A 25702-nucleotide genomic window follows, 5' to 3' on the forward strand; every position below is an offset into this window, starting at 1 on the left:
ATGCCAATCACCAAAAGCTGTATCTAGTACAAGCTAATAGGCTCACGATTGTCACTCCATCTTTTCCCCTCCTCCTTGGGCCGACGCTTCGCCTTTGCACTCCGGATCCTGTCTGATTTCTCAGGCTTCGATATCCCTCAAAAACATTGCCTCTTATATTAGAGCGTATCCTTTTACTTTCTCCATATAAAACCATCCACTATTTCCAGTGCCTTCTATCCCTCGAATATTCACGCTTCCGCTTCCGCTCCCAATTGAAGCTCGAGCTCGCCCTTTTCTTTTCTCCTCAGCCTCATTTTACCTGTTCAGATTCACACCGTTGCTTGCTATTCTTGCTCCTTTCTGCAAGTCTCACATTCATGTCTTGGGTCATTCTGACTTTCATTCTCAACCTCCTCTGTTCTCCTCCCAGTCTGCTCTTGGCCTAATCAAGCGCCGTTTTGCTTCAGCACAGCACATCTTCACCCCCCTCCCCTTTCATTCCTCGAATTTTGAGAGATTGACTCAAGAAAACATCTGAAAACAACCCATCAGAACACACGAGGCTCATTGCCTGTCTCCCTTTCTAGTACCTAAGTGTGAGTCTCAGACCTTTTTTTTTTTTCTTTCTGTCCTCTCAGCCCAGACTGCCACAACTGTGGTTATACATCTCTATACATATATGACGCCGTGGCCCCTCCTCCTACCATTATCACTCGCCCACATCAGAACCCTCATCAAAAGCAAAGCATTTCTTTTTTTCTGTTTTACTGGGCTCGCCCCATTCTTTACCCATTAATTCTCCTTTATTCTTCCCCGCCAGCGTTGTTATTTTGCATGAGCTTTGTTGCCTCGCATCCTGTGCTTTCCTTTCCACCTCCGTGCTGCGTTGCTTTCTTGGTTAGGACACAGGGACCAACTCTTTTCTCTTCTTGATTTCCTTTTCTCATAATATTTGCATTTCGTATCTTAACTAATATCCAAGGCTTTATATTTGGCCTCTAGCCACCACCTGCCCCGCACCGTCGTTTCCCTGATCTGTTGAACTTCTTGAGAGCCATCATACACTATACACACATTGCGCAATGGCAGCTGAAAACGCCTCCACCCCTCAGCGGGACGTTAAGAACCATGTTCTTTTTGAGGTTGCGACTGAGGTCGCTCACCGAGGTTAGTCTTATTGTCAACTGGCTGGTACCAATCAAGTGTTTCTAATGCGGCCTTGTAGTTGGTGGTATCTACTCTGTGCTGAAATCCAAGGCTCCCGTTACTACTGCCGAGTATGGTGATCGCTACACCCTGATCGGTCCCCTCAACAAGCAATCGGTAAGTCGCTCGCCTACAGGCACATTTTTCTGTATGGTTGGCTAATTGGAACTATAGGCTGCCGTTGAGGTTGAAGAACTTGAGCCCAAGGACCCCGCTCTCACCAAGACCATTGAGTCCATGAAGGGAAGAGGTATCAACATTGTGTATGGTCGGTGGTTGATCGAAGGAGCTCCCCGTGTTTTGCTCATTGATACCAAGACCGCTTACGGCTACCTTGACGAGTGGAAGGGTGATCTTTGGAGCATCGCCAGTATTCCCTCGCCTAATGGCGATGATGAAACCAATGAGACCATTGTCTTTGGCTACCTTGTCGCCTGGTTCCTTGGTGAGGTAAGTTTTTGCAAGCATGTTTTTGAACCCCTCCTCCACCTTTCGACATCATCACATTACCCCAACACCATTTTCCCATTCCCGCCCGCCACCACCCTACCTTTGATGGCTTCTTAGCTCTCATATATCTTGCCATTGCGTGGAACCTTGAGGCCAAGTTGCTATCCCCTCTATTTTGTCTCACTATGCCCAATGACCGGGTCCTATGAGCCTTTCTGATCCTACTCCATGATCTGTGCGTCTCATACCCCAACCTCAATTTGCCCCAGGCAGGAAGCTTCTCATCCTTGTCAGCCCACGAATCCTGTAGACTATAGTCCTACCTTTTTCCAACATGATGGCTGACCAAATCTGCTACAGTATGTTTGCCACGAAACCAAGAGAGCCGTCATTGCCCACTTCCATGAGTGGCTTGCTGGCGTGGCTCTACCTCTCTGCAAAAAGCGTCGCATCGATGTTACAACCATCTTTACTACTCATGCCACCCTTCTCGGACGCTACCTTTGCGCCGGCTCCGTCGACTTCTACAACAACCTTCAGCACTTCGATGTCGATGCCGAGGCCGGAAAGCGTGGTATCTACCACCGTTACTGCATCGAGCGCGCTGCTGCCCATTCTTGCGATGTATTCACGACTGTGTCTCACATCACTGCTTACGAAAGTGAGCATCTCCTCAAGCGCAAGCCGGATGGTGTTTTGCCCAATGGCCTGAATGTCACCAAGTTCTCCGCCGTTCATGAGTTTCAAAATCTGCACCAGCAAGCAAAGGAGAAGATCCACGACTTTGTTCGCGGCCACTTTTATGGCCACCAGGACTTCGATCTTGATAACACATTGTACTTCTTCACTGCGGGTCGTTACGAGTACCGTAACAAGGGCGTTGACATGTTCATTGAGTCTCTCGCCCGCCTAAACCACCGCCTCAAGGAATCTGGTAGTAAGACCACAGTTGTGGCCTTTATTATCATGCCGGCCCAGACATCCTCCTTGACAGTCGAGGCCCTCAAGGGACAAGCCGTCATCAAGTCCCTTCGTGATACTGTGGACGTCATTGAGAAGGGTATTGGTCGTCGCATCTTTGAGCGGTCCCTCAAGTGGCACGACGGTGACCCGATGCCTGATGAGAAGGAACTCATTACCAGCCAAGATCGCGTTCTGCTGCGTCGTCGTCTGTTCGCCATGAAGCGCCATACACTCCCACCCATTGTCACTCACAACATGCACGGAGATAGCGAAGACCCGATTCTAAACCAGCTCCGTCGCGTACAACTATTCAATCAGTCTTCGGACCGTGTCAAGGTTGTGTTCCACCCTGAATTCCTGAACTCTTCCAACCCTGTCTTGCCTATGGACTACGACGAGTTTGTCCGCGGAACTCACCTGGGCATTTTCTCGTCGTACTATGAACCTTGGGGCTACACCCCCGCCGAGTGCACTGTCATGGGTGTCCCTAGCATCACAACTAACCTTTCTGGATTTGGTTGTTACATGGAGGAGTTGATTGAGAACTCAAGCGATTACGGTATCTACATTGTAGACCGTCGTATGAAGGGTGTTGATGACTCTGTCAATCAGCTGACGCACTTTATGAATGAGTTCTGCAACAAGAGCCGCCGTCAGCGCATCAACCAGCGTAACCGCACAGAGCGTCTTAGCGATCTCCTGGACTGGAAGCGCATGGGCCAAGAGTACTCCAAGGCTAGACAACTGGCGCTGCGTCGGGCATTCCCCAACTCATTCACTGAAGAGGAGGAAGAGGACTTCATCCCCGGTGTTGAACAGAAGATTTCTAGACCCTTCTCGGTGCCTGGCTCTCCTAGAGATCGCCGTGGTATGATGACTCCGGGTGACTTTGCTAGTTTGCAAGAGAGCCACGAGGGCCTCGACACGGATGACTACATCTCCTGGAAGCTTCCTGAAGAGGAAGATGCAGAGGACGGAAACCCGATTCTTAGCCTGCGACTGAAGCAACGCCCGTCTGGACCTTCGAGCCCGTCTGGTGGCATGAGTTTCATTGGTAAGGAGAATGGACATGTCAACGGTACAAGCAACGGTCGTAGCCAGGCCCCCGTCGAAGCGGCTTAATTGCGCAAGACCGGTGACAACTATGCCCCCCGGCATAGTTGTTGAGTTTTTTTTCTTATAAGAGCTCATGCTCCAGTATCGTTTCTACACGATACTTCGTCATTTGCTTATTGCACCCTGATGTGCTCTTCTTTCCCCTTCGTTGGATATTCTTTTCTTTTTGTTGTTTCCAGCTCTGCTTGTCTGCCTTTGTTGATTATCATCTATCTTCAAATTTACAGAGAGAATGGGAGATTTTTTAGTCTGCCCTAGAAAAAAGGTAATTTTGTCTCTTTGGCTCGTGGCTATTTGTAGGTGGTTGGTGTATGATGTAATAGAATTTCTTTTTCAAGGAAACGCACAGTAACCAGTACTTGAAGAATACGGAGAGCGGCTCAGTGAGGTGTATCAAACAAGGATTGCTATGGGCCGGGGCTACTTTTATAGTTATGTATTTACATGCATAACTGACTGTACGAGTTGGTGTGATGGGTTTGTTTCGATGTCGGTAGTCGGATATATGCATGCATGATACACACATGTAAATATAATTATGCCGTGAGAAATAGTGGCGGTGGAATGATGGTGATATATGCAAAAGACTAGGTAGCAGACGTTACGAAAATCCAGAGGTCGTAGGGCAAAGCTGTAAATGGGAAGCCCTCTTTCTTGTCTCGAAGTAGAAGGGGAAGGGGAGACATGGGGGCGGAGACGGGCACAGCGGAAGTGGCCCAGGGCAGAGCCAAGTTGGTGGGATTGTAAGTCGTGATTGGGGAAGAGTGCGTATTAAAAACTCGTGGGTGGACGAGATGCCGGGGGGAGGGGATAACACGGGCGGGTAAAGCAGTGGCTGCTGCAGAAAGCAACATTGGCATTAACAGGGCGGTAGCAGATGGTGAGCAAAGCCTGATCATGCGTTCATAGATGACCAGACAAGTTGGCATGCATCGCCAGCTGATCTCCTTTTCTGCAACAAGAGTCTCCTTTTTTTAGGTGTTGCTCGAATTCGACCAATCATGGCTCTGTTCCTGGACGCTTCCTTTGACTTGTGGGACTTTTTTTTTGCAGAGCTTAGGCCGCTTTGAAGTGAAGTGCATATTGTGGTTCTGGTAGTTTGTTAGTTAGTTAACTAGTGGTACATGCAGGACGTGGAGGCCCGGGGGGGGGGGGGGGGGGGGGCTTCTCGTTTAAGGCGTCCTCAGCAAGTGACAGGCAAAAAGTTAAACCCTGTTCGAGGTCCCCTTCATCTCGGTTTGGAGCTTCCGTCTTACTTGATCGTGTGGATGGCATAGGATGGCCGAACAGGTCTCGGCTCGTCGGCTTGTAGAGCAGAGCAGACGTTGGACTCGTTAGTTATGTGTGTTTGTACAAGTTAGTTGGTTGATGGTGTTTGCAAGCTAACGCAGTGAGCGCCTCTGCGTTTTCAGTGCCTCTTACAGGGGCTGCTTACAGGGGCCCAGTGCTCTCTTCAGCGCCTCTGCGACTTGAAAGGCAGCCAAGTAGAGTCGGTCGGTTCTTTCCTTATTTGTCTGTGCCCCTCGTTTGTCTTTTTGATCGTCCATTCATTGGCAAGCTCCCCTCTTCTGTTCGCAAGGCAGTTGCCCGTCTCGTGGCTTCTTAGTCCAAAGAACAAAGACAGACGGCCGACTCGACTCAACTCAATTGGCGGTATATTAATAACCCGGTCATTCGCCCGATTCACCTGCTTCTTCTTCCTCCTCGTCTGCGTCTTCCTCTTTTTTCTTTCCCTCCTTCGTCTCATCGTCATCATCCTCATCAATTTGCCTTCTCTTCTTTTCTCGCTTCCTTCTTCTCCACACCTCCATCACTGCATCGCAACCCTGGTCCCATCCATCGCCCAGGCTTTACTGCTGCTTGTCTTCTTGTTCCTGCACTTTGCTCTTGAACGCTGCCGACCAACTACACTCATCACCTGATACAAACTACTACTTTGATTGTCTTCGTATTTTCAGTGCGCTTTGTTTTCCCATCTCTTTTCAACTTCCTTCCCTCTGCGTCGCCTGCGTCGCCTTGAAGCCGTCTTTTTTCTCTCCATAACCCTCGACTTTACGCTTCCCCCCCTCCTCCATCATCATGCGCTTCTTCCGCCGTAAAAAGGACAAGAAGCCTTTCATGGACATCCCCGTCCTGGGCGATGTCCGTACTGACGATGACACCTATGACGCCCGTCTCATGTTGCGCTACGATTCTATGCCCAGCCATGGCTCTGTCAGGCTCCTGAACGCCTTTCCTCCCAACCTGCTTATGCGCATCTTCGGTTTTGTCTGTCCGCAGACTAACGACGAGTCCTACGAGCCCTGCGAGCAAAGCGCTATCGAGGACTCTTGCCCATTGTGCGACTTGCGCGATCTGGCACATTGCATCATTGTCTCTAAGCGCTGGCGAATACCAGCAATTCAGCTCATGTACGTCCATTATACTCTTCTTTGAGGTGCTACTTTGTTACTTGGAGCTAACTTACTCTTTCTTCTTCCATCTATAGGTACCGGAGTATTCGCATAGAAAACGTTCACTACTGCCAGCGCGAGGCTATACTCGCTGAAAAGCGAAAGCGCAAGTCTTTCTTCGAGCGCAATGGCGACCCCGAAGATACTGCCTCAGTCCGTCTAAAGCTACTTGCCCGCACTCTGCGTGAAGATCCTGTGCGACTCGGAAAGCTTGTGCAATACTTGAAAATCCCCTACATGCTGCGTGAATCAAGCCAAAACGACTTGTCTCGCACTCTGGCTGTGCTACCCAACGTAAAATACGTCGATCTTCCCGAGGGTCTGTTCACCGATGACCAGAACTTTGCGACCCTGCGCCTAGAGGTTGAGGCTCGTTGTCCAGACCTGCGCAAGATGACATACATGGGCGGCTCTGAACAAAGTCTATCCCGTCTAGCTTATGGCTCTGTGTGGCCAAATCTTGAAGTGTTAGAGCTGACTCGGATCTCCTTGGATTCTATTCTCACGCGACATGTGATTTCCGCTCTGCCCAAGTTGCGTGCTTTGAAAGTCACTGAGTGTAAGAACTTCACAGACCAGGTCTTTTCCAATTCTGAGGAGCTACCCCCGATACCTCCATTGCAGCAGCTTGTTCTGCACAAAGTACCAATCTCTCAGCAAGGAATAATCGATCTGATGGTTCAACCCGAGATCCGTATGTCCTTGAACGTGCTCAACCTATGGCGCACTGAGATCAAGCCCGACAACCTTCAAACAGTACTCAATGTCGCAACAAGCCTAAAGACGTTAGCTATTCACGAAAGTGTACCCCAGGGCATTCTCTCAGGGTCCAATCTACCTAAGCTAGCATCAAAAAGTCTGGAGACGATCCGCTTCGAGATCAGCAACTCGGCCCATGCCGGCTCGGTCAGCAATGCCAGCAGCAGCTACTACACCTACTTAGCCAGCTCCATCTTATCTGGTGGTCTGCCCAACTTACAAGCAGTCTATGTGCGCGACCCATACTTCCCCGACCAACTGATGGGCCTCCCGCCACCGCCACCGCCGATGCCTGGTCTCGTCCGGCCGCGCTCCTCGGCGAATCTCAGGGCTTCTTCGCCCATGTTCAGCCCCGCCAGCAGTATGGGGCCTGCAACACCACATAGTACAGGTCTGCTACCGCCATCTTTCACTGGTGAAAGTGGTGTACGGTCAGGTGTCGCTACCAACCGCTTCAGCTCCAACAACCCATTTGCCGGTCTCGGTCCTCTGACCAAAACCATCGAGGTCTTTGCCAAGAGCGACGACAGCATGGACTGGAGCTTCATCAAAGTCGCTCCACATACAATGACGCCGACACTTCCCGGAGGCACAAAACGTGGCGTACACACGCGCTCCGTCAGCAACTACGGTCTGGGCACCGACGTAGCCGGCATGGGCTGGGACCGCGGTAACGCACGGCGTAGCATCATGGTGGGCCACGCGGGCGGTGGTAGCTTCCTGGCGCTGCCGGGCGATGATGGGGATGTGCTGCCCATGCCGTCTCCGCGCTTCAAACAAGACAGCGAGCTGTGGCCGCGGCCGCAGAGCAGCGGCATGACGCCAAGTCGCGGGTCCAAGGATCTATGGGGCTAAGTTACGGATCGATGTGGCTTCTGGTGGGGGGGAGGCGGATTAGTTAGTCCTCGGCTGACTGCATGCAAATGCAAAGGCGGTGGGAAATCTGGTGGTGTTCTAGCATGTACTTGTACGTGTTATATTGCATTTTTTACAAGCTAGCCGTCCTATCCACGTGATTATGAACCGTCCGTCTCATCTGGTGAAACCCGGCGACGTCCCGTATGTATGAGATGACATGGCGAAGGGAGACGTTTGCGCTCAAAAATAGCACGTATAACTAGATGACAAAGAAGACATCGGACCCTTTTTCTGGCCGACCCCAGACGGATGCTATAACTACTTATCTGTAGTAGGCTTCTTTGTTAAAAATCTACTCATGTTTCCCCGACCTCTAACACGATAGGAAGCGGAGAAAAGCCTTCCATCTCCCAACCTTGCAAGCAGAGACGGAGCCCCCTCCCCTATCCTCTTGCCCCATGGGATGATTTGAAATGGGGTGTCTCTTTTTATTCCGAAGCCTTTTCTTTCGGACGACTTTTGTTTCTTCTGAGAAAGACGCCCGGACAGGAGAAAAAGCATTAGTTCAATAGTGACCTTCGTTACGGGCTGCTAGTCTCTCATGCCAAATAAGAAGACGATTGTATATGACGTCAAGGCAATACTTTGTTGATAACGGCGCCCCTCTCGCTCTCCTCTTGGACATAACTATTTCGTAAACAAATATGTGTGGTTAGCTCACTAGTTAGTCGAGCTGAAGTAGGTAGATACAAGTAGACATGACGAGAAGCTTCAACCAAGACGGCCCAGCTGGACAAACTATATCACAGGCCATGTTATACGTTTTATTTCCGGAAACCCAAATAGCCTTTTTTTTCTTGCTTTATAACTTGAAAAAGTACTACGCACGAGAAGACACATGATAAATTGTAGTTATCGCTTGTTTCACGTTGTGCTAACTAGTTAAGAGTGTAGTCAGAAAAAAAAACTCCCATCTACGGCGAGAGATTAGTAGCGAGCACAGACCTGTTTCGCTTCGGACTTCAGCTTAGCGGTGGTCCGTCTCATTTTTTTTACAAGCTGTAGGGACTCTCTCAGTGTGCTGGGGGGGCTGCTGTCATGTTTGCTCTTTAACCCCATCTCCTTCATTTCAGCGAGCTTGTAGTACTGCAATGGTCAATTTGCGGGCCAGGACAACTAGCCCCGGCCGAGGGGATGCCACAGACGCCGCTGTGCTGGCTGGAGTTAGCTTGGGCTTGCTGGCGATAATCGCCGAGACCTTCTACGCGGCTTCTAGCGGCCCTCGACAGGGCATGGTACATATGTTGGCGAGCAAATATGTGTCAGTACTGCTTGGGCCATAGAAAAGCCTCTGCTCATGCCGTGCTGGGCTGGGCTGGGCTCTGTGCCGCCGGACGTTGTCATTTCATCTCCTCTTCCTCCTTGCACCACTCTGCCATCTCCGCTCTGGGCCAGCCAAGAAGTCAAAAGAAAAAAAAAAGAACAATCTTCACAGCCCATTGACCCCCGGCCGCGCCGCTTCCTACTCGTTCTGGCTTGCGTGCGTTCTTCGCCGGATTGTTCCAAGTTGACGGGCTTTCCGCGGTGGCCTCAAGACGTGGTGGTGGTGTTGTTGTTGTTTTTTCTTCCCTTCTTCTAGAAACATGTTACAGGTTTGTTTTCCTTTTGCCTGTTTGGGGTCACTCTGCTTGCCTCACCTTGCCGAAGTACCGGCGTCCGGCCTATTTTTGGCTCGGCACCGTGTGTCTCTGTTGCAGGAAGAGATGCGACAGCGGCACAGTTCAACAAGTCAGAACGCGGGGGCTCTTTTTCATCTTAGTTTCTGTGCGCTGCCATGGCCAGAGCATGAAGTTGCATCCTCGGTTATTTCATGGGCCTTCTTTGGTTCTTTTTGATCTCGTGGTTCTATTGTTACTCGACACTTGCATGTCTGTACGTAGTTACACATAGTCCTTCGCCCGCTTAGGGCTGAGATCTGGACACCGGCACAGCCGACGGCGGCCACTTGCCTCTTGGCTTAGTTCTAGAGAATGTTTCCGAACCAGGACGGGGCCCTGGGATAGGGAGAGAGTGGTAAGGCAGAATCTATTTGGGCTGGAATCTTCCGAGTGCTCTGTGTCAGCCGCGACAGGTTCGTGACACAGCCTGTCGACACGCATCTATCCTCGCCGGCTATCATCAGAGCCCATACACGTTGGTCGGGCTACCGCCGGGCACAGCATGGTTCCTATAAGCGTTACAGTTTCCCCAACTGCGTGATCAGCGCGTCAAGAGACGCTCCGTTAGCTATGCTTTCGCAGTGCCGCAGAGAGAGGAGCAGAGGACGATCATGCAGAAACAAAAAACATAAGCCGCATCACATGTAAAACCTCCGCCTACGCAATACTACAACACTAGCTATGTGCTACAACTTGGATCCGTCAGAGCCACGCTGCCGCCTGCGTCTACGTCTGCATTGGCAGCAAAGACCTCATTTGCTCGGTTCGCTGTTCCGAAGCCCAGACAGCTAAGACTTTTGTCGATGCCAGAAAAATATGCGCTGTATTTGTTTCTAGTTGTGTTTGAAGATGTTCGCTGCAATTGTTTCTCGTGTCCCAGAGTTTGCAACAAGACAAACAAAAAACACCCCCTAAGCACAAGAAACGATTGCAGTTGAGGATAGTCACAAACCCTAAGATGTGTAGCTGTGCATACTAACCCCATGACGTCGCCAGCCATGTGTTGCTATTTTTAGCCTCGAGTCGTGACTTGGCTCGCCTCCGACATCACGGTTGACCACACTAAAGAGGCGATTGTGTTTTTGCTCCTGCGATGCGGGACTCGCCAAAAGGCCAAAAGGAGAAACAGCTTTTCCAAGTCTACCTGCATAATATCTTCCCTTTGCTGTGATAGTCATCCAAAAAAGGGAGACTGCAGCGTTCCCTCGTCCCCACCTTAGGCTCGAGGCTCAAAGCTAAGGCGGTGAAGGTGAAAATAGAACATCAAGGAAGAGAAGAGGAAAAAGAAAAGAGGACAAATGCGTTGGCAGGATGATGTCAAGAAGCTTGGGCCAGGTTACAGGTTGCATGATAGGGCTTCGAGTTAGGTTGCGTTGTCGCGGGGTTCTTTGGAGCCCATTGGACCTTGGCATTCATGGCTTGTACTTGTTCTCTTTGCTACAGCACTGGTTTCGAACAGAAAAGCTTAGTGGCCCTTGAGAGAGCCCCCTCTGCCACGCTCCCAGTGGTTCTTTGGTACACATCATCATCGTCAAGCTTGGACTATTGGGCAGGCTGGGTGCAGATACAACCGGTAGGGAATGGGGGGAGGGGATCTAACTAGCCCAAATGTATTGTTTGATAGCAAGCGTGTTGGAGGGGAGGCGGGTGGGTGGTTTGATAAGCGGCACAAGATGAGAAGCCGCCCTTTGAACGTCAAGGCTGAGGTGTAGGTTGTGCAGGTCTCCCTGTTTTGCGGCACACCATTGAAATGGTGTTGGCGTCCCTCGACCTTGGGTGGAATGTGGGATAGATCTATTGGAGGTTTGCGGGCTTCCCCTCCCCCTCTATTTGTTGATATCGATAACGGACAAGACAACGAACTGCTGCTGTACGGGTTTGGAGGGAGGGGAGGGGCGTCTGGATAGCAGCATAGTTGCATGTATGGGAGGATAGAGTTATATATGCAGATAGTTGACTACAGATGGTTGTAGATTCTAGTTGCAGCTACTGATGGATACAGAAACAACACGTCGACCAGCATGCATGCCGATATGGAGCCAGAGTGAAGGTCGCAGTGTATGCATGTAGTTGTAGCACCAGTGTTCCTCATCTCCAGTTGGGCTTTTGTCTGTGCCATGAATGAAACATGAAGAAACACAAGTTGTAACCCAGAGCTCGTAGCGTGCGTAGTGCCAGCATAGTGCGATCGGTGTACATATGTAACTATGCATGTACAGCAGAAGTTAGGACGACACAGCAGGCCAAGCTGCGGAAATAGATGGCAATTAGAAAAGAGCGAGGGACCCTAAATAACCAGCGATGCTGTGAATGCGGAGTACCACTGAGGTGAAGAGCTACATAGATACATGCGCATCCTCATTTACATTTCGCACGTCAAGCTTGATAGGGTTGTATTCGTCCATGGACATACATACCTGTAGCATCTATACTTAGACTAGTTGGTGGAGCAAGCAGACGCAGTGGCTTTGATATGTGTCTGCTGTGGTGGCATCGTCGCTGTCAAAGCGCGTCGATGGAACGCAGCTGGAGTGTTTATGTCGATCACGCATATAGAGAACCAAGATGGCAGCAAGTGAGTAGAGTAAAGAGGGAGAAGGACTCGTGGGAGTGATTCTATGTGAAAAAAAAAAAGGCGAGTTAGAAAGGGACCAGGGAAAGAAAAAAAACATTATTTTCTAGATTTTCTTTCGTCCTCTCTGCTAGCCTTCGTCTAGTGCTCTCGTCCCATCATTTCCTTCCTCTGCTCCTCCGTTTCCAAGCTCTAATGAAGGGGACTTCATTGTCTAGGAATAACCTCCGGTCTCTCTTGTAGCACTTGTGACTTGTGCGATGTATCTAACTAGTTATACCTAGCAAATCTCTGTGTCTCCTGTGCACAACACCCTGAAGTCGAGCTGTCAAGGGCCCCCCTCCTCCTTCTGACCCCGGCCCAAGCAAACTTGAGCTTTAGTTACATTCGTCTTTACTCCTTGTACAAGATACAAGATGCAAATCTTGGCTCCTGGACACCCACCTCTTCTCCTGCTTCATTAACTAGTGCGTTAGTAGTCTGTTGGAGATCTGCCGTCTTGTAATTTCAATGTTTGTGCAAGTACACAAATACAAAAAAGACACCCACAGCCCGATGAGGTCATTCATATAACTTCTCCAAATGAGACGCTGCCAGAAAGCCGGGCGGCCGCTAGTCTTTCCGCTTATCATCTCGACTTTTTTCCTCGCCTGTTGTTGAAATATTCAGCAAGTCGTTAGTTGACTAGTTACGGCTTTCTAAAGAACCCGTCTTGCATTCCGGCATCCAACGCAGGTTCCTGTTCCTGATGGAGAGATTGCTTTTGTTTGGGCTTCTCTGCAGCCACCAACCGGAGCCAATAAATTTCTAGATTATTCCGCCCCAAGCTCCATGGACGTGAGCTCTGCTCTCTCCCTTTAGAACTTCGGAGAATAGAAAGAGTAGTTAGATAGTTCTGGCGTAGTAACGAGTTACTTGTATTGGTGTGCACACGCACGCATGCTAACCCCCTCCAAACAGCAGGTTCATAAAACAACCAGCCCAACATGAGACGACGTAGACTCTCGGAGCATAATCCCATGACAACTTTCATCTGGTGAGCCGGCCATGGGAAAGTTTAGACCGAGGGGGCCGAATGGGCTGGCGTTTGGCGGCGAGTAAATGGGGTGCTGTTTGGTCTTCATGTCCTGCTCCTCCTGTTAACTACTGATGTCTTGTGCTCCTTGAACTGGCTTGGCTTTGCTGGGCCAAACTTGCTGTGCCTTGCCAAGTCATACATGACACCAGGGCAGATCCAATTCGCCAAAGCCAAACAAAGGCGCTCAAGTATAAGCTGGTGCTGTTCCCATTCTCCTCCTCTTCCTTCACTGGAGCAATTGTAATAACCTGTAGATCACGGCCCCAAAGCAGCCATGTCTTGGCAACGGCCCCTCGTCTTCTGTCGTCACACTCTGCGCTCTCTCAGTAGTAGTAATAGTACTAGCAAGGCCTCAGCCTCAGTGGCAGACTCAGGTTGCTATAAACTTGGAGTCTCTACATACATAAATCCACCATAGTTAAAAACAGTAAATCCGAGACCATGTGGTTTGACACAGGAAGAGCAGCCGACCACCGACGACTCGTGACTAAAATAAACCCTCAAACGACGAGGTGTACAAGTATGAAAGACTGTGTTTGTGTGTGCTGTGTATTGGTTGGGTTGCTCAACCCCGTTTGGTCGACTTTGCTCAGTAAGAGCGTGTTTGTGTTTGCGTGACGAACGAGAAATACAAGACAACTAGCCACCAAAACTAGCAGTGTTTTAAGCTTGGCCACGCAAGGTTGAGACGAACAGAATCGTGAGAGAGATAGAGGGGGCAAAGGGAGTCTGCCAGAGCAAAGGGAGCAGTGATCTTTTGCTAGTGCTAGGCCTGACATTCGCCCAATAACCGGAACTACCACATTTTAACAGCACGGCAAAGAATGAAAACGAGGCTTCCTGATGTCTGGTTTTCTTCCAACCCACAGAAATCGCAGCACACGCCAATAAAAAAAAACACCAGCCACGATCAAATCGTGAGCTTCAAGCCCGTCTGGCAGCGGCAGCGCTGTATGTACCCAGTGCAGCACTGTGCCAGCCCGCACGGCTCCTTACATACACTCGCACGCCCTCAGACTGGCCAGGCAGGAACGCAGCAGCCAAGGAAGAAAGGCAGGAGCACCCCTGTTCCTGACTAGCACCCCACCCAGGCCATGTTTGAGAAAGAACATGCTCTGTCTCCTTCTGAGTCGGTACGTACATGCCTTTCCAGATGACTGAATTTATGTCATTTTTTCGTTTATCACGACGCTAGCTCGCCGCTTAATTGCGTCGGTTTTATCTCGAGCCTGCTCCTGTTCCTGTCAAACCGTACAACGCCAGAAACTTGATATACATTTAGGACCTCGCCCACCCTTTTTCTTTCCTGCATGTCCAGTCCAGCCTGTTGAATTCCTCATTCACTCTGTCTCTTTCTCAGTGCAAACATCCAGCCGTGCACTATTCTTCTCTGTATCTTTCCAAGCCGACTCCATCCGTATTGTATCGGTCACTCATCTCTGGCAGACCAGTGAACCACCTCGGCCTCTTGACGCTCTTCCATGCCCCTCTGTTCTCTTGAACTCGCTCGCGTTTGACACGACAGACCAGACTGTACTTGACTTGCTTCTCCAAACCACACACATACTCTCTCTCTTCCTCCCACAATGGCTTCTCTCCGTGTCTCCTCACCCGGAAAGGTGCCCTCCTCCTACAGAAACACTCTCGCCATCGTGCCTAGCCCAGTGTCCAGCTTCTCAGAAGACGACCCGTTCTCATTCTACCAGCACTCCACACTGCCCAAAACGACGCCCATGGCTTCCGCTCCCGTTCTGCCCGTCAAGAGCGACCGCCGCATGTCGCGCCTCATCATTCCCACCATCCACGCCTCGGTATCGCCTGCCGTCGTTGACACCACCTCCACCGCGCCCCACGACGTCTACCTCTCCTCAGAAGAAGACGCCTCGTCCACTCCCGGCGATGCTTCCGACTACAACTGGGACTCAGAGACCGAAGAGATCTTCTCCCCGCCAGCCACCACCGTCTCCGTGACCGCCCGCGTGATATCCGTTGTCTACTCCGGCAAGCCATCCATGGTGCAGCTCTCGGGCCGTCGCTCTACCTCGCCGTCACCGCGCGTGTGCATCCGCCAGGACAGCGGCTCGTCCGTCTCCTCTTCACCTCTACCGTACAGCAACAGCAGTGTGCTCAGCCTGCCCAGCAACAGCAGCGTCCTCAGTCTCCCCAGCTCGACTCCCAGCGAGTCATGCAGTGCTTCCACCCGTCCCATGTCCATGTTTGTGCCTGCCCGCCCATCTTCGGCGTTTCTCCCATCCTCACATGCGCTGCCCCGCTCACGGCCGAGCTTCCTCAATATCGACCCCTACGCTACATCTGCACCGCCGTCAACATTCAGCACCGACTTGACCGTCTCGCCCATCATGAACCAGGACCTCAGCTCGCCCTTCGTTCCCTCTATTGCTGCTTCTACATCCTCCTCCTCTTCCCGCCCCTCAACAGCCTCTGTCGACGCCTCACCGGCTCCCAAGACACCCACCGCCATGTTCAAGCGCACCATCGACCTGGTCCGCAAGAAGAGCCGGCCGACGCTCAACGCCGCCCTGGTCACCTCGGCCCGTGAAGCCATCCCCGAGATGCCGCAAACACCGCAGCTGCAGATCCAGCACGAAACCTCGCACCCCAACACTCCCAACACTCTTCCCGTGACACACAACGATATGCTGCGTGTCTCCAAGCGCAACGTCAGCTCACCACACGCTTCGTCTTCGGCGTCAGCTTCAGCATCCCCTCAGCCCGTATTGTCGTCAGCAGTCAGAACGAGAATCCTCAGTCTGGCTCGCTTGCGCAGTAGCGTGCGCAATTGAGCCGTCAGCAGCATAACCCCAAAAAAGCAGCAGCAACGGGCTTCCCTCTTCTCTTCATGATGTCTACTATTACTCCTACTTCTCCGACTGTCACTTATCTTCAGCCCCTGCTATATCTTGTGTACTACCTTTCTTCACCCTTCTCCCTCTCTATTCCCGTGTAACGAATTTGCTCTCCCTTTTTTATTTCCTTTGTACATTTTTTTCCTTGCTCTTTACGACAAAGTCTTCTGCTTCCTCAGCCTTCTCTTCTACGCTTCTCTCTTCTTTTCCTTTGTTCACTCTTAGTCTGCCTTGTAATTACGATTAGGGGGCTTGGGCCATCGGGGCGGTTCCCCGGCTTCTCTAACAAGCTTGCTGGCCGCTCCGCAACTGGGACGCAGTCCCGTTCTCTTTCTTTTCTTGTTCTGGCGGTTTATTATTTATTTAAGCTCCCTTGGCTCTTGGGTGGTGGTTGGGGCGGTATGATCTTTTTTTAATCTGGCGTTATATTCGGGATAGGCCGTATATTCTGGCCTCTGCTCATTTTTCTTGTTCATTTTGGGTGGACTAACTACTTGATCTCTGAAAAAAATCAAATATTTTCTTTCTGCCATCCCATTACAGTTTATTTCTTTCCTGGCTTGACCGTGACTTGCAATAGAATGATGTAACTAGTTGGCATTTTGTAGTATCTACAGCTGACTCCCTGGGCCCCTGAGCTGAACTCAATAGTTAGCTTGTGGCCCCCTTCTCCTAAGCGTGCCCTGAACTAGTGCTGGTGGTCCTACAAAAAGTCAACATACGACTGCCGCGTCCAGTTAGGCCATGGGAAGACACTAAAAGAGTCTGATCTCTCAACGCCCGGCAAACATATCATCCCGTTGGGACACAAGAATATCAGACTAAAGACTGGCAATCAAACTGGCCTGCCTTTGAGAACAGCTAGCAAGCTTGGGCCAGCAGCTGACCAGTCTGCGAACCAGCCACTAGCAAGTTTCTTCGAAGGCGAGACAGCAATAGTTCCGGACGCCGTAGTTCTGCTAATATCGCATATAGCCCTATATCCCACCTTGTATGACGCCCGCCAACCCGCCATGACATTCATTGCACGCCATCCATCATCCGCTTAGTGAAACCTTTTACCTTTTACACATGCTTCTGGTCTTCGTTCTTTTCTTATACTTGGACACGGAAATATTGAATGTCGTACGCTTGTGCTCCTTCATGCCCTCTGGACAGACAAACTCGGCATCTGCAAGCCTGCTGCTCACTATGTAGCATGCATGCTAAGATGTCTGTGTGTCTACATATCTTGACAGTCTGTTCACCGCTTTTTTTTTTCTTTTGCAAGGGATCTCTACATCTATGCGTATAACCCTAAGACAACCACATCCCAGCCAGCCTGTCGCATCATGCAAGTATATGAGCATAAATTCAAAGTGTCACACGACAAAAAAAGCAATGCACATTAGACAGAATGTAACGCTCGCTTTGATAGAATCTACGCAACTATTGACATAAAGTGACACATGCATGAAAGTGGCCACGCATAGTCATGCCATTCATTGAGTGAGTGTTCTTGGCCTGGAGTGACATACGTATTCTATCTGTTCACATGTATGGCTAACTGGCTAACTATAACTACTTGTCAACTATCAACATTCTTTCACCTTCTTTTGCTGTTCGAGAGGCGCAGAGCGGCTCCTGCACGTGGACCCTTTTGGAGCTTGTTCCAGCCACAATGATTGTCTGGCTGTGAAGTTTCATCAGCACCGTAGAGCCGTTGAAATCAATGAGGTTGGGCAGGTCGCCAGTGCAGCAGATTCGGAAATTGAATGTTTACAAGTGAGACTTTGATCGCCTTGGTCACAGTCCCAGCCCACTCACTACGCAAGATTTGGTTCCACAGGAAAAAAAAAACGTGCAGCAGATTTGGCCGATTTGCGCCGCCTTGCATCGTGATTGAACCCTTCGAGTATCACAAACCAAACAGCCTTTATCCCTGTTTAGGGGGCTTCTTTCTTTCTCTCTCGGAAAAAAAGGAAAGCAGCCAAAAACAAAGGGATACTCGTAGTCTCCACAAAAACATTCCATTTAACCTTTCACGGATGTTCTACGCCACAGCCAGCCGGCCTGTCAGCTCCCTCCGACTTGTGGCGCTTGAAACATGACGCTCTTGTGTTCCCTGCGATTTGGCCCTTGACGCCACATACACAAATAACAACAACATTGCGCGTGAAGAACTCCTGCAGAATGAGGTGCAATCGAGCCTTGTCTTTTTTTAAGGGAATGCGACGCTCATTAGACACAAGCAAAACTGCAATTTGCTCCATGTATGATTTTATCTTGTTGTAAAATTTGATGGTCAGCCTCTCAGCTGTCCACCGTCCACCGGATCTCGCTTGGACGAGCTACGAAGAAAACAGCTGCAGAAGCTGATTGGCTGAGATATCACAGTTTTTTTAGTTTTTTTTTTGGCTGTTGAAAAAGTTACCGCTTTAAGCAATATGAAAACATTGGACGAGAAGCCAAAGGAAGCAAGAAAGGAGGGTTGTCAAAACAAAGCGAACAAAACAATAAACAAAAAAACAACACCGAGGAGCGAGTGAGCCAGCCAAGATTTCGCGCGGCGATTACACAATGGCAATCGGTTCCGAACAGACTCAAAGTGGCTGTGCCGCCATAGAAATAAAAACAAGGAAACCTTTCATTTTCTTCATATAACGGGCGCCGGGAACATGAGACGCGGTGGTGTTTGTTTGTGCTTGGACAAGCAGACTGAAGCTGAAGCCCAGTCTGAAGCCGTCCACACTAGTTGATCTGTGATGCCAAACCAAAACCATCACCAAGCTGGCGTCATCTCGCCGGGAAGATCTTGAAACGCAGGCTCAGGAGAATCGAGGGACACCCCGGACGCCGGTCTTTTTATTCTGTTCTTTTCCTTTCTCGTTCTTTATCGACGGTTCCCGTTTCTTTCCGCTAGTATTCATGCTTCAGCCAACGTCTTTTTCTTCTGAGCACACATACTAAGATGACGAAACTCGAAACTTGGCTAGCGTCGAAATTACCCAGCACACACAAATAACCTTTCTCCGTCTTCCCTGCAAAACTCCCCTCCCCTCCCCTCCCCTGGATAGCCTCTGTTCCTGATCATAGGCCGAACCTCGTTGACGAAAATGCGTTGCTTTGTCTCGTCACGGGTGACGATAATCTTGAGCTTGATTTCAAGGTTGTTGGAGGAAGACCAGAGTTACAGAAGGTTGCATAGAGACAAGCTGCGAGGTCTGCAGCGCCGGGCCTGGCTGTCCAGGTGTGTGCTTGGACCTTTATTGCGCTGCTCCTTTTAGGCTTACTGACTTGCTTGTATATACACAAGACGAGACGTGCAGCTTTGCGTTGCATTGCCTTCCCCATTCACTCCTCATCTCCGCCTGGGAAGAAGACGTTGGGCAGAAGGAGAAAAAAAATGGCCGAATATACAGGGCTTCTTCCTTGAAACCCTTCTCTTATCCCCTGGAGCTTGTCTAAGTTTCCCCTGAACACTGCAGTTGATGGGCTGGCTCGCTCGACTCTGTAGAGAACATGGCCTGCTCGCAACGCCAACGACCCTTGCCCGCTAAGAAACCTGCTTCGGAGCCGATGCAGTGCAATCTCGCCAAAAGGGCTCGGTTCATGGGTTCAGCGGGCTTCTGGACTAGGACGGCCGGAAACTCAAGGAAGACGGCCACTATCCGTACGAGCATCTGACATGCATTTCTCCAGACGACAAGGAAAAAAAAAAGGTAATGACAGCAGGCGGTTTATTATATCCTGACACAGAGATCTAGCCCATGGACTCATGGGACCCCCCCTCTCCCTCTCCTCTTCCTTGCCCATATCTGCCACACTGTGTTTGCTGAAAAGATACTTTGCCCATCGTGACCCTCGTTTCTTCGATTCAGACGCAGCTGTCGACACTTGCGGCGCCTATGACTGCAGGTACAACACATGGTACAACTTGTGATGGTGATTAGATCAGGTACGTGTGTATCGTATCTGTCAACGTGCAGCTAGCCCCCCAGGGTCAAGCTAAATATTCATTAAACACTGGGCTGGGTCGACAGCCGCAGATTTGCAGTTGACTTGGTTACAAAATCACTGTGTTCCGCGCATTTGTACGAACAGTAGTATGCACAATAACCAAATCACAGTCCACGTGTAGTGGAGAGCTCGACAGCCTCGTCCGTCGCTCAGCATCTTGCATTTCACAACTCATCCCCCCCCCCCTGATGTGACGATGATGGCTCAGCCTCGTCTCAGACTTATCCGCTCCTTCCCACTTTGCAAATCCGAATAAACAATGTCTTTCTCACGTCTCCTCTGTTTCCGTGCTGCTTTCCTTTTTGTGTTTTCGCATCTGTTCCCCGTCAGTCGCAAGCATACAGGCGAATAAAAACAATCAAATCAAATGATCCCCCCTCGCTGCGGCTCATTGAACAAGACATTCACTCGGGAAACCTTCTCTTGAACAAAAAGAACGGGCCCATCGTGGATGTAGCTCCTATGCTCTATGCCTTGTGTCGTACGACTACAACCCTCCCGCACCCGCTTGTGCCATACGAGAGTTCTATGAAACGATGCAAGAAATTAGTATGGATTGTCCCTTGCGGTGCATTTAAAGTGATGGTGCTACTTGAATAGAAGTAGGTCATCGTGATTGTTGTAGCATTTATGCAAGTGGAAGCTTCTAAAAGGGATGACGACAAGAAGGAAGCAAGTTGAAGCAACGGCTCGAGATTTTTATATTCCTGCATGTTTGTTTCGTGTATTTCCTTTTTCTTTTTTTGCTGTTGCTATGTTAGCTCGAATCGTCCCATCATCAATATTTTATTTCTGGTGCATAAAGATGTAAACACTTGCATAGACATATGCGCGTCTATGCACGTATATCTGTATCCATCTATCACACAAGTACAACCACACGCTCTGCATATTGTGTGCATGTGTATCCGCGGCAAGCCGTAAAATCCGGCTTATCATCGGCCACAGACTCTCCCCAAAGCATGCTCCGCGTGGCCTCTTCGCTTACACAACAATCCCTGAAACATGACACCCCCCTCCCATACATACTGGCCGGTCTGTGTCTCTGTCTCCAGATAGCACAGGTGTATTGGGGTACCAAGAGCGCCTGTCAGATAACTGGCTACTTACATCTACATCCGGGTACACAGACTCATCGATAGTGATGTGCGACCCTGCAATAGGCACAGATATTTGCTGCATGAAGGGACGTAGTGAGGGGAGGATGGCCCTGAGAGTGCTAGTACTACAGTGTCATTATTACAACGATCATTGTAATGGTGAGACCTGATGGCTTCACTTGTAGTTTGCAACTATAAGCTGAGAACTGTCACCTGAACCGGAAGTTGGGTGTCATGAGATAGTACCACTGATTTGATTCACCATTTCATACTCCTCTGTGAGATACTCTCATCTCTTACATACGGGATTTCTGGACTGGGTGTACAGGCATTTCTGAGAATTGTGATATGAAAAGACGGCACTCATGCACCAGACCATCTAGACGCCGAATATTACATTACATCCACAAGCTGTAGACCATCCAGAGACGCCCTATGCATTATAAAATTCAATGTATACTGCATAAGCGTCGTGGCTCATATCCACTTACGTACAAGATGTCTCCATCTTCTTTCTACTGAAACTGCATCAAGCTTCCCCGCACCTAATCTTCTACTTTCAAACAAACATATCCTAGCGTTGCATTTGTACCTCTAAATTCAACCCTTTTCGAGTCTCATATACCTTCGTTGATAGGAATCATCTACTATGGAATTTATGTAGCCATACTTGTTCATGCGGGAGACTACACCTCTACTTTACACAGCTCCTCCTAGCCGATTTTGATCAAGAAGGAGAGAGAAACATGACTTCATACGTTCCACATGATATTCTCGAGTAAGCGCAAGTCTTGGTGATAGTTGCTCACCCAAACTCTAACCCTTTTTCTTTCTTCTCTTACATAGGAGTGGATGACATGTCTCGCTCTTCATGATCTTGCAAGTCATTTTGTTGGTCCCACTTAAAGCCTACAGCGTAGGATATCCTGTGTGTAACCTCACAACCATTCAAGGGCTATCACTCACCATACAAGATGAAGTATATAAAGACAGTTCGTTGACTGGAAAAGATCATCATCATAAGAGCCGTATTTCTGCAGGACTAGAATGCCGAAAGAGTTAACAAGGAAATTCCAACGCATGAGCCATAACTACCCAACATCAAAAGTACTTTTTTTCGCGATGACCAGAATTTGCCATTGACAAGTTCACAAGTCACAGCTCAAGTTTTATTTGCATCTGCCACTCAAGCTCATCAATCTCACATATCCAGCTTGTTTTTTTTTAACTTGGAACCTGTATTCTTGTGCTCTGTTTCCTTCCTTTTCGTCTCTCGTGAACAGAAAAAAAAAGAGTGATTATGATCTTGTGTATACAACATACTATCCCGCACCCGCTAATACCGGCATCCGCCCAGCCTTTCCATTTGTCCACATGAAAAAAATAAAGAAAAAAAAAGTACAGAAAAAAAAATTGGATGGGGAAAAAAGAATACAGTACAGAAACCGCCCAATAGTGACATGACATTGTCTCCGGCTTCAAGTCCGCCGATGACTTTGCCATGTTTCTTGTGTGTAGAAGTTGCAGAGTGTGTTGCGTGTGGTAAGACCATGGCGAAATGGTTGTGGGTGAAGAAAAATGAGAAATTATGAGATCGGCTTCTCTAGCAAACGGAACAATGGGATCAAATAAGTGTTTGTGGTCCCCAGGGACAACCAGCTTAGAGAAGTTGAAGATGAAAAAAGTAAAGGTCATAATAAATGAGTGAAGCCATTATGCATTGTATAGAAAGGCTGGTCACAGCCGTCCCACAGCATCGGGGGGTTTTCCTTCTCGCTCAAATCAGCATGAAAATTCGGCTTTTTACATGGCCTTGCGGGAGCGGGTGGCGGGACCAGAAGAGCTCTTGGCTCCAGTCGTAGTCGCCTTGGAAACCAGGTCGTGCGGGTCGGGCAGAGGAGCCTGGGACATGCGGCGAAGACTCTTGCGAGTAGTAGAGGTTCTGTCCTTCTTGTAGGTGGCGAAGTAGAAGGAGATGAAGAGAACTAGGTAGGAAGACAGAATGATCATGCCAGCAAAGGCGGCAAACTCCTCGCCAGCGCACTTTCCAGCATTAGGCATGCTAGGGAAGTAAGTCGAAGTGAAGTAGGTGTACGACGCGAAGTAGACAAAGCCTGTAAAAATGGCGGTAGTTAGCACGAGTTCACCTGTGTCATTCAAGTACCAAGTTGGAGTTTTTAAAGAAAAACCAAAACTTACCAAGATCGATGATGAACTGGATGATCTGGAAGCGAGTAACCCACTCCTTCCACCAGATACGGATACCACGGGCACTCTGGAAGTAGTACCAGTACATGACGACGTGCACGCCCAGGTTCAAGCTGATGGGAACCCACGACACGGCAGTTGAACCAATCAGCTGGGTGTAGCAAAGGACAGCGGTGGCGCCATGGTGGTAGCAGTGCAGGAAGGCTAAATTGAGGCATCATTTGTTAGTCGAAAAGGTTTTAAATAAAAAGAACAAAAGCAGATAGCGCATGTTGTTGGGCCTTGTGGTTATGGGACGACATACTGAGGGGCTTCTTCTTTAGGAACAGGAAGACGGTATCAAGCAGTTCAAGGTACTTGGTCAGGTAGGTAAGCTACAGATGGTGGTTAGCATGTGCAGAGTATAAGTACCAAGCATGCTGGGCAGGCTTGGCAAGGGACTCAAGAGCCGGAACAAGGGTGCAACATATGACATACATAGTAGAGAACAACAAGCTTCTGAGTCCAGCCACCACCGTGGTCACAGATGGAGTAGAAGATACCATGGCGGACGACAGTGGGCAGCAGTTCCTCGATGTAGAGGGCGAGAAGAATGGCGCTGACAGCGGTCAGGATGAAGTTGTGGATGAGGAAAAGTGCCTTGAGCTTGAAAGCATCACGGCCACGCATCAGCTCGCGGCCACCGAAGATGACGATGTAGTAGATGACAACGAAAATGCCAGTTTCCTTGAGCGTAGACATGGGCGTAACCGAGGGCAAGAATCGGAAGTCCTCACGCGGGTAGCCCATGGTGAGCTCCCAGCACTTGTCGAAAATCGGCCATAGCTGGATGCCGAAGGGCCGGTCGATGGTTGGCACGGGAAACGAAGCCATTGTTACGATTTACTTGAAGCGAATATCAGTACAGGAAGCCGGTGACAAAGATGAGGGCGAGGGCGAGGGCGAGATTGGTCGAGAATGATGGAGGTGGGACGCGAAGAGGAAAAGACAAGTCTAAGTCTAAGAAAAGGAAAAGCTAAAGGACAGGATTGGGGAGGAATAAAAAAGTAATAAAAAAGCCGGATAATTAAGAATAAAGGATAGTAAGAAAACACAAGTGAACGAAGAACAAGAGCACGCAGCCAATTTGAGACTCTCGTGGAGGATGGAGGGGAGGAAGAAAAGCCAGCAGACGGTAGGCAGAGTCGGGAAGAGGAAGAGACGACGTGGAAGGGAAGGGCGGACAGGAAGGACAGGACAAAAGAAGGGTTGCTTTGCAGTGTTAAAACAGAGAGAAAGCAGGGGAAAAGGGGCGGTAGGAAAGGCCAGGGGGCTTCTTGGGCTGGAGACTGGATGACTGACGCAGAAGAACAGAGCAGAGTAGGGCGGAGAGCGAGCAATTGCACGTTGTTGGTTGCGTGATGCGAGCAAGAGCCAGAGCCAGAAGCAAGAACGTGTCGAAGTTGAGCGTGTGAGCGAGAGCGTTGACGTGTTTAGCAGGCAGGCGTGGCTATTTCGAGGAAAGTACCAAAAGTTGTCTCTGTCTAGGAGTGCTTCCTTCCTTCATGTGAAAAATAGAATAGGCGCGGAGAGTGCGGGTTCAAAAAAGGAAAGAGCCCCTGGAAGGACGCGCAGAAAATACAAGCAGCTAGTAGCACATAGTTACAGCACCTGCCGTGCAGCAGTAGCAGCCTTAAGAGCCTCCGGACCACTGAAAGGGCCCCAATAGCCATTCAGAGAACACTTGTTCGTTTTGCGCAGTCCTTTTTTTTCGGCTGCGAAATGAGAAAAGCCGCCGACACCAACAATGACAGGGGCGTCTTGGGGGACAATGGGATCGTCAACAGGGCGCATGAGGCGGTGCTAAGCTTCCTACTATCTTCTGCCCACCATCCACTTCCCACTTCATTTCCTGCCGGCCGTCACGATTAAATGCTGACTGCGCCGCCGTGAGGCTTAACGACGCACTTTGTGTTTACGGCTATTGGCCGTAGCTTGAACACTCAAGTTGGCGCCTCTAACCCTCTAACCCCAATCCACTCGGAGCCTTTGTTCTGGAAGCGGGAAAAGGCCCGGCTAACTGCATCTTGGCCAGTTGTCATCTCATGGTAGCCACAATGCAGATGAGATGCAGTAGCTCGCTGGCTTGGGTCCGGCCGCAGAAATCACATGCGAACGGGATTTGGGGACGTTGGCCGACTTCCCTGCTTGTTTTTCTGCGCCCAGTCCCAATTCAGCCCAGCATTAAAAAAAGACTGACAATCCATCCTATTCAGCTCTTGTGCAATTTTGACTCTGCACCTGTCATATGAAATCGTACAGCAGTAATGCGCTACTCAGCCCAACACCCCATGTGGCAAAATACTGATGATATCGGTCATGGATTTGCAAGTT

At 49.7% G+C, this 25702-nt stretch overlaps 4 protein-coding genes across 4 annotated transcripts; 3 read left to right on the plus strand and 1 right to left on the minus strand.

Annotated features, from left to right (window-relative positions):
- Positions 1-1064: 1064 nt before the first annotated feature.
- Positions 1065-3723, plus strand: BROUX77_000348 (uncharacterized protein; the record flags this gene model as incomplete). Its single annotated transcript, XM_073748133.1, has 4 exons — positions 1065-1149; positions 1208-1305; positions 1363-1638; positions 1999-3723. The coding sequence occupies 4 exons, from the start codon at positions 1065-1067 to the stop codon at positions 3721-3723; spliced, it is 2184 nt and encodes a 727-aa protein (XP_073608585.1).
- A 2073-nt stretch (positions 3724-5796) lies between these two features.
- BROUX77_000349 (uncharacterized protein) lies at positions 5797-7784 on the plus strand (the record flags this gene model as incomplete). The annotated part of the gene is made up of 2 exons (XM_073748144.1): positions 5797-6128; positions 6206-7784. 2 exons carry the CDS (start codon positions 5797-5799, stop codon positions 7782-7784), a joined length of 1911 nt encoding a protein of 636 aa, XP_073608586.1.
- A 6957-nt stretch (positions 7785-14741) lies between these two features.
- Positions 14742-15959, plus strand: BROUX77_000350 (uncharacterized protein; the record flags this gene model as incomplete). Its single annotated transcript, XM_073748156.1, has 1 exon — positions 14742-15959. One exon carries the CDS (start codon positions 14742-14744, stop codon positions 15957-15959), a length of 1218 nt encoding a protein of 405 aa, XP_073608587.1.
- A 6965-nt stretch (positions 15960-22924) lies between these two features.
- On the minus strand, positions 22925-24202 carry BROUX77_000351 (uncharacterized protein; the record flags this gene model as incomplete). Its single annotated transcript, XM_073748167.1, has 4 exons — positions 22925-23235; positions 23321-23533; positions 23634-23703; positions 23807-24202. The coding sequence occupies 4 exons, from the start codon at positions 24200-24202 to the stop codon at positions 22925-22927; spliced, it is 990 nt and encodes a 329-aa protein (XP_073608588.1).
- Positions 24203-25702: the final 1500 nt, after the last annotated feature.

This window comes from Berkeleyomyces rouxiae, assembly GCF_048999995.1.
Source record: "Berkeleyomyces rouxiae strain 22BRR77 chromosome Unknown BrBRR77_ptg000001l, whole genome shotgun sequence".
Taxonomy (NCBI): Eukaryota; Fungi; Ascomycota; class Sordariomycetes; order Microascales; family Ceratocystidaceae; genus Berkeleyomyces; species Berkeleyomyces rouxiae.